This window comes from Propithecus coquereli, unplaced genomic scaffold, assembly GCF_000956105.1.
Source record: "Propithecus coquereli isolate 6110/MARCELLA unplaced genomic scaffold, Pcoq_1.0 Scaffold171, whole genome shotgun sequence".
NCBI classification, from domain to species: domain Eukaryota; kingdom Metazoa; phylum Chordata; class Mammalia; order Primates; family Indriidae; genus Propithecus; species Propithecus coquereli.
The window spans coordinates 7263260-7270997 of record NW_012141747.1 but is presented as its reverse complement, the minus strand read 5'-3'; the positions used below and the strand labels follow the sequence as shown (position 1 = coordinate 7270997).

General features: G+C 42.6%; 1 protein-coding gene across 1 annotated transcript in view; it reads right to left on the bottom strand.

Annotated features, from left to right (window-relative positions):
* ACOXL (acyl-CoA oxidase-like) overlaps window positions 1-7738 on the bottom strand; it is a 329721-nt gene that overhangs the window by 179862 nt on the left and 142121 nt on the right. Inside the window, exon 11 of the mRNA XM_012641917.1 lies at window positions 7591-7707. Within this exon, the coding sequence (XP_012497371.1) occupies window positions 7591-7707 (117 nt within the window). The remainder of the gene's footprint in view (window positions 1-7590; window positions 7708-7738) is intronic.

The window sequence follows — 7738 nt, the reverse complement described above, 5'->3', positions numbered from 1 at the left end:
TTTTAGTAGAGACAGGGTCTCACTCTTGCTCAGACTGGTCTCAAACTCCTGACCTTGAGCAATCCACCCGCCTCAGCCTCCCAGAGTGCTAGGATTACAGGCGTGAGCCACCGCGCCCGGCCTAGATATTAGAATTATATTAAAAACAGTACAGTGTACAAAGAGTAGTGTCCATTTGATGAGGGAGGTCTAGGGTGCTTAACTATCCTGAATTCCCTTTTTTGACAAAGAGAAGACTGGGTGAGTTTCTGCAAACTGTGAAGTGCTGTTCCACCCATTCATCTATTCAACAAATATTAATAAAGTCTTACTTTGTGCAAGGCACAGTTCTAGGTGCTATAGAAGCATCAGTCAAAAAACAAAGAGAAAAATCTCTGCCCTGTTGATTTGTCTTGAGACATTAAATGAGTTAGTGTATATAAAATCACTAGACAGTGCCTGGTACATGGCAAGCACTTGAATACATGTTAGCCGTTATCTTAATTTTATCATTCTAGGCGTTGAGTAACAACAGATTGCCCGAGGGAATGACTGAATCCGGAAGGACAGCAGCACGGACAGTGTCGTGGCCCCTCCTGCCTGGAACCCAGCCTGGACTGCTTGCGCTGCCCATTTGGCCTGGAATAAGCAAGAGGAGAGGCAGACCCAAAATACTACTTTTGGCTGGTATACTGCAAATATCATTGGGGTTTTTTTTAGTTGTTAGTCACTTGCTAAACTAGGAAATTAATCTTTGTAGCAAATCCCACTAGATGATTCCAAAGGGAGATATCAGCTGCCAACTTCTCTGGCCAGCTACCTCTTAGACTCCTTCACAACAAGAAACTTTGCTTCAGAGACAATCAAATGATTGAAAAACAAAGTCCAACCTAACCCATGGCCAGGTGTGATGGAGTCACACTAGGCAATTTCATTCCATTAGGTGAAGTACCCCGCGCAGACAGCCAGGCACTGCTAGATGTGAAGAGGCCAAACTAGGGATCCACAACTTCTGTGCTCACAGAATTCATAATCACAAACCAAGAGTCATGGTGCAATGACAGCAGGGGCCCAGGGCGCTGCTCCAAGAAGCTTATGAGGGGGCTCCTTATTCCCGGAGAGGCTCCAGGAAGGTGTCTTGGAGATGACAACCTGAACTGGGTCTCAAAAGATAAGCAGAACTTACCAGGGGAAGGAAGGCAAGCGTGTGAGGGGTGACTGGGGGCGGGGGGTGAAGAGGACTCGTAGGGAAGGCCACGACAGGGGGAGTGCGAGCATAGGACAGGCGTGGAGGCCCATGGTGGAAGACAGAAGAGCCTACAGGCGAGGGGGGGATGGCAGGGCCAGGCAGGGGGAAGGTGCTCCATGGCCATACGAGGGAGCTTGAGTATTATCCAGTACAGAAGATACTGGAGGGGCCACAGGAGGGTCCCAGCAGGAAAGTGGGACTTCAGATTTCATTTCAGGTAGAGGGCTGGTGACTCCTGGAGAATAGATTTGAAGACAGCCAGGCTGGCTGCGTTGGGTGTGGGGCTGGTGATGGTCCAGATGACAGGAAGAGAGAGCTTTGAGAGATTTCACTATAGCAGGTAAAATCAGCAGGATATGGTAATTGGTGGCATGGAGGGAGGAAAGGTTGAGGAGTCTTGGGGTGATGGCAATAACAACTAGCATTTACAGAGCATGTGTTATACTATGTATCATACATATGTCACAGTCCAGACCCTACTCTGAGTGTGTCCAAATAGTCACACATTTAATCCTTCTATTAATAATAAACCTGTAAGTCAGGTATTATTATTCCCATTCTATAGATGGGGAAACTGAGGCACAGACATGCGAGCAGCTTTCTCAAAGTCATATGATGAGCAAATACTGAGATCAGGATTTACACCCTCGAGCAGGGTTCCACAGGGCCTGCTCTGCACTGTTATGCTGGAGTGTGTAGGATGTGCCCCATCCTAAGCACATTCCACGTGTGAATTCATTTACTCCCACGATGACCCTCTGAAGTAGGTACTGACGTTCACACTCTGAGGGTATTCATGTCCAGGGAATTTCAGTAATTGCCCATGTGCCTGGTAAGTGGAGGGGCTGGGATTTGAACCCACGGCAGTTCGGCAACTGTCCACCCTTCAGTGAGTTCACTCCTGCTCCTGCTGTGAGGCACTTGGTGTTGGTCCCTGGGTGGATTCAGAGGACACAGGGATGCACAGGCCTGGGCGGCACAAGGAAGGGATGGGTGAGGGCCCGCTGAGTTTGCACTGTCGTGGGATGCTCGAATGGGGACGTGGAGCAGGCAGGGCTGACCTGAGATGTGGAGATATCAGGTCCTGGAGACTGAGAAGAGGCCCAGGGATGGGAACCAAGTTTCACCCATCTTTAAGGGGTGTCCCAGAAAGAAAAGCTCAGGACAATGGTGACCAGCCACAGGACCACCACACAAAGGGACTCCGCAGTCACAGTCAGTGAGTCAGAACACAGAGGGCACCAAGCGGGGGGCACAGCATGCACATCCTGGGAGACCCAGGTGTCAGATGCCCACTGGTGAGACTCTGCGGCCAGCCCCAGCCACGGGAGGCAGTCCTCAGATGCCACAGGCCCCATGGAATGAGGCTAAGAAGCTGACCCCAAGCACAGGCGCCCATGACCAAAGACAGAAAGCAGGAATCCTACCTGGCGGCAGGTGCCACCCAGGCAGGCTGTGACCATGTGGCTGCAGGATCCTCAGGGCCTGAAGAGGCATCTGGGGCACAGGGGTTGTGACGAAGGCAGGAGGGGAGGGCCACACCAACTCTGGAGAGGATGAGTGCGGAACGCCCTGGCTGGCTCCTCGGGGCTCCCCCGTTCGGTGCTGCTGTGCTGTTCTCCCTGAAGCCCCCAAGAGACAGCTCTCTCCTCACCAAGCTGCACTGCCCAGCGTTGAGCAGCCAGTGGTCCCATCGCTTCCAAGGGCAAACAGACTCCCAAAGACATCAGGTTCTATCCTCCTTGGCTGAGAGCAAGAGAATATGAGTAGTATGAGGTGGGGGGAGGGGTGGGCTCCACGAGGCCCAGCAGGTCCTCCCTGCCTCTAGCCATGGAGGCAGATGGGGAATAAAGGGGATAAAGCCTCCCCTTGAACCAGGCCTGCTGGCCGACCTGCTACTGTCAGATCCCAGGCAGGCATCGTAAGAGCCATGTGGTAGGGACCACATCTGACTCAAGCCCCAGCAAACATACAGGGCCTAGCCAGTAGGGCTGCCAGGTTTAATAGAAATAGAGGACACCCCACTAAATCTGAATTGCAGGTAACCAATGCATGATTTTTAGTTTGAGTATGCTATACATAGAGTGAAACATTATGTGCTGATTATCTGCAATTCAAATGTAACTAGGTGTCTGCATTTTACCTGGCAACCCTACTGGCAAGGTGTCCTGCAGTTGCTGAATATAAACACATGTGCACTGAAAGAGCCATCCCCGCTCATGTCTATTACCTGCCTTTTCACTGCAAAGTGACATCTGACTACTCACGTTTTTGTCACATAAAATGGGAGGAGAGGCAGGAGCAGCTGACCCTGGCAGGACGCCTGTTTCTCCTGCTAATCTAACTCTAGACCCTACCCCTAAAACTCTGGACTCCCCTCACACTTGGGCAAGACTGAATGCATTGAATAAACATCTACCCAGTCAAATCTGCAGTCACCCAGACCCTGGACTTTGAAGGCAGGTGACTAGCAGCTTATGTCCATGGGAAATTGGGAGATAGGACCTATAACCAAGGGTTGATCACCTTAGTAGAGAGAAAAAAAAAAAAAGGAAAATAAAAGGCACGTAAGGAGAGGTAGTTAGCATAAAATTTTCTGATGATACAACTAAATTTATGAAACTGTTTCCTCACAAGCTGGAGGAGAAACAGCAGGGACAATAACCAGAAAGAAACAAGAAATCCAGAATATGCCACAGAAAATGCCAAATTCTCCCTGGGCTTGTTTTAAAATAGAGATAACCTCCTCCTCTGACTGCCTTCCCCAGGATTCCTGTGACCAGATTTTCCACAGGTTACCTCCCTGCTGTGAGGGCAGCCAGGACAGAGGGAAAGAAAGAAGGAGAAGGAAGGGGAGGAGCTACAGAGCTACCTGAGCACGCTGAGCTAGGCCAGAGACCATGAGGGCACAAGGAGGGAAATAGCTAAAAGAATGATGGCTGTTTTCTTACAAGAACCAAGAAATCTAAAAGTCAGTAGAATGACATCTTTAAAGTGCTAAAAGAAAAATAAACTATCAGCACAGAATTCTGTACTTATTGGCAATGTCTTTTAAAGAAAAAAAAAAAAGGAGAAATAAAGACTTTCTCAAAAAACAAAAATGGGGGGAATTCATTGCTAGCAAACCTATTCCACAAAAAATGTTAAATATGTACAAATATGGTATCAGTTAAAAACCTGGATCTACACAAAGAAATTAACAATGTTGGAAATGGGATAAATTGAGGTAAAATAAAATTCAATTTTGCTTCTTTTTAATTGCTCTAAAACATAACTATGTAAAAGAAAAAGAATAACAATGTATTGTGTGTTTGCAACGTATTTAAAAGCAAATTATGTGACAACAATAGCACAAAGGATGGGGGGAGGAATTGGAAAAACACTGTCTAAGGTCCTTACACTACATGGGAAGAAATATAATATTATTTCAAGGTAGTCTCTGATTCATTAAAGATGGATATTGTAAATCTTGGGTCAACAATTACAGTATTTTTAAGAAGTATAATAATAAGTCAATAAAAGTGAAAAAATGGAATAATAAAGTTCAATCCACTCAAGAACAGGTAGGAAAATGGAAAAAAGAAACATAAATAGATGGAAAAAATAAAAATCGGCAATCAATATGATACATTTTAATCCAAACATATCAATAATCACTTCAAATGCAATTGGTCTGAACACAACAGCTAAAATTCAGAGATTGTCAAATTGGATAAAAAGGCAAGATCCAATTATACGTTGTTTACAAGAAACCCACTTTAATGATATAGGTAGGTTAAAATAGAAATATGAAGAAACATATACCATGAAAACTACTAAACAAAACAAACCTGGAGTAACTGTATTAACACGACAAAATAGACTTTAGGACAAGAAATATTTTCAAGGATAAAGAAAGAAAGTACGTAATGACAAACAGTTAGTTCTCCAAGAAGAAATAACAATTCTATGTATGCACCAAAAACAACACAAAAACCTTCAAAATATCAGTGTTTTTATCATGAAAAGGTATTGGATTTTGTCAAATGCTTTTTCTGTATCTATCGAGATGATTATGTGATTTAAAATTTATTCTATTAATATGGTGTGTTATATTTGATTTTTTTTTGTATGGTAAACCAACCTTACATTCTTGGGATAAATCTCACTTGGACATGCGTATAATCCTTTTCATATGTTTACTAGCATTCAATTTACTATCATTTTGTTGAGGACTTTTACATTGATATTCATAAGTGATATTGGTCTACAGTTTTCTTCTAATGTCTTTGCTTCATTCGGTATTAAGTAATACTGGCCTCAAAGAAAAACTTGGGAAGTGTTTTCTCCTCTTCTATGTTTTGGAAGAGTTTGTGGAGGACTGATATTAATTCTTATTTAAAATATTTGGTAGAATTCACCAATAAAGTTATCTGGACCTGAGCTTTTCTTTGTGGGAAGTTTTAAAATTATTAATCCAATCTCTTTACTTGTTATAGGTTTATTCAGATTTTCTACTCATTCTTTATTAATTTTTGGTAATTTGTTTCTTTCTAGGACTTCATTTCACATGTCACCTAATTTTTTGGCATACCATTGCCAATAGTATTCTCTTATATTTCTTTTTATTTCTGTATAACCAGAACTACTACCTGATTTCAAGACTTATTACAAAGCTATAATTATAAAAATGTCTTAGAAAAGACATAGAAAGCAATAACCATAAAGGAACAAAAAAGGATAAATTAGACTTAATCCGTATTAAAATTTTCTACTCACCAAAAAACACTGTTAAGAAAATAAAAAGGCAAAACCCAGACTGGACAGCAATATTTTCAATAAGTATATCTGACAAAGAATTTATTTCTAGAATATATAAACAACTCTTATAAGTCAATAATAAAAAGACAACCCAATTTAGAAAAGTATGCAAGGGATTTAAACAGATCCTTCACAAAGAAGACATACAATGGCCAATGTGCATGTGAAAAATTGCTCAATATCATTAGCTGCCAGGTAGGTGTGAACTTAAACTGTAATGTGATACCATTTCATAACTACTAGTTCAGTTATAATTAAGAAAGAACTTAAATAAATATTGGTCAGGGTGTGGAGCAACTGAAACTCTCATACATTGCTTGGGGGAGTGTAAAATGATAGTACCTGTCTGAAAAATTGGCAATTTCTTATAGAGTTAGACATACACTTACCAAATTACCTATAGTAAGTCCTCTCTAGGTATCTACCCTAAGAAAAATGAAAGACTTGTACAAGGATATTCACTTAGGCTTTTTCATAGTAGTCAGAAGCCTGAAAACAATTCAAATGTCCATCAGTGGAAGAATAGATAAACCGACTGTGGTTTATTCATTTCACGTTATTACTCAGAAATAAAAATTAAACTACTAACAACATTGAGGAACATCAAGACATCATGTTAAATTACAGAATGGACACAAAAGAACCATGTATTAATAATTCCATTTATATCAAGTTCAAGAACAGGCAAAACTAAGCTATGGGAATAAAAATCAGAAAACTGGTTGTCTCTACTATGGCAGTGAGGTAGTGGTCAACCATAAAGGGACCTATGGGAACTTTCAGGGGTTATGGAAATGTTTTATGTTTGGTTTCAGTGTTAGTTACACAAGCGTATATGTGTGTCAAAACTCATTGCACTATACACTAAAATCTGTGCATTTTACTGTATGTAAATTAAACCTCAAAAAACATTCAGAAACACTGTAAGTAATAGCTGTTGGATGTAAGTGCTTTAAGTTTTCTTCTAGGTGACATGGATTGATCTTGGTGTTCTTACCTGAAGCTCTGCCTGCAAGATTCAGAGTTTGTACACCATGGAATAGTGGCATGGCCTCATGTGCAGTAATAACATTGTTTACCCATCCAACCCTGCCCAGCCAGGCCAGCAGCAGCTGGGCAACTCACAAGTCAGCAGCACAACACACATGCTGACAAAACGCGAATTTCCATGTGCACTTACTGCTGTTCTATTCAATACCCTGACTCCTCCCAGCCCCCCATATACACGCACACACTCCTTTACCTACTTCTGAAAACTTTACTGTAAATTAGAACCTTTATCAGAAGGTAAAGAAATTTTAACTGTTTTAATCTGTTACTTTTAGAAACTCTGGAGAAATGCTGGTTTGGGTCTTCTCAAATTCCCTGGATTCCATTCATCTCGATATACAGACTGTCAAGATTCGGATCTCACTTTTAACCTGGGCTTTGGATTTAACCACAGACTCTTTCCTGATACAGTTAGAAGGCGAAGTCCTGTGCCCACCTCTCCTCTGAATCCTTATTAATGCCAGGGCATACAACTCACGTTGAGAGAGAGCAAGCCCCGAGCGCCATCTCACCTGCTGGCGAAGGTCAGAGCCAAGGCCGTGGCCAGGTGAGGCATCAGCCGAAGGGTCTGCGTTTGGTGCTCAATGATCTTCACCTCTTCCTTGGCTTTGGGCCCAAACTGTCTCCGGCTAGAGAGAATCAACAGATACAGTGTTTGCC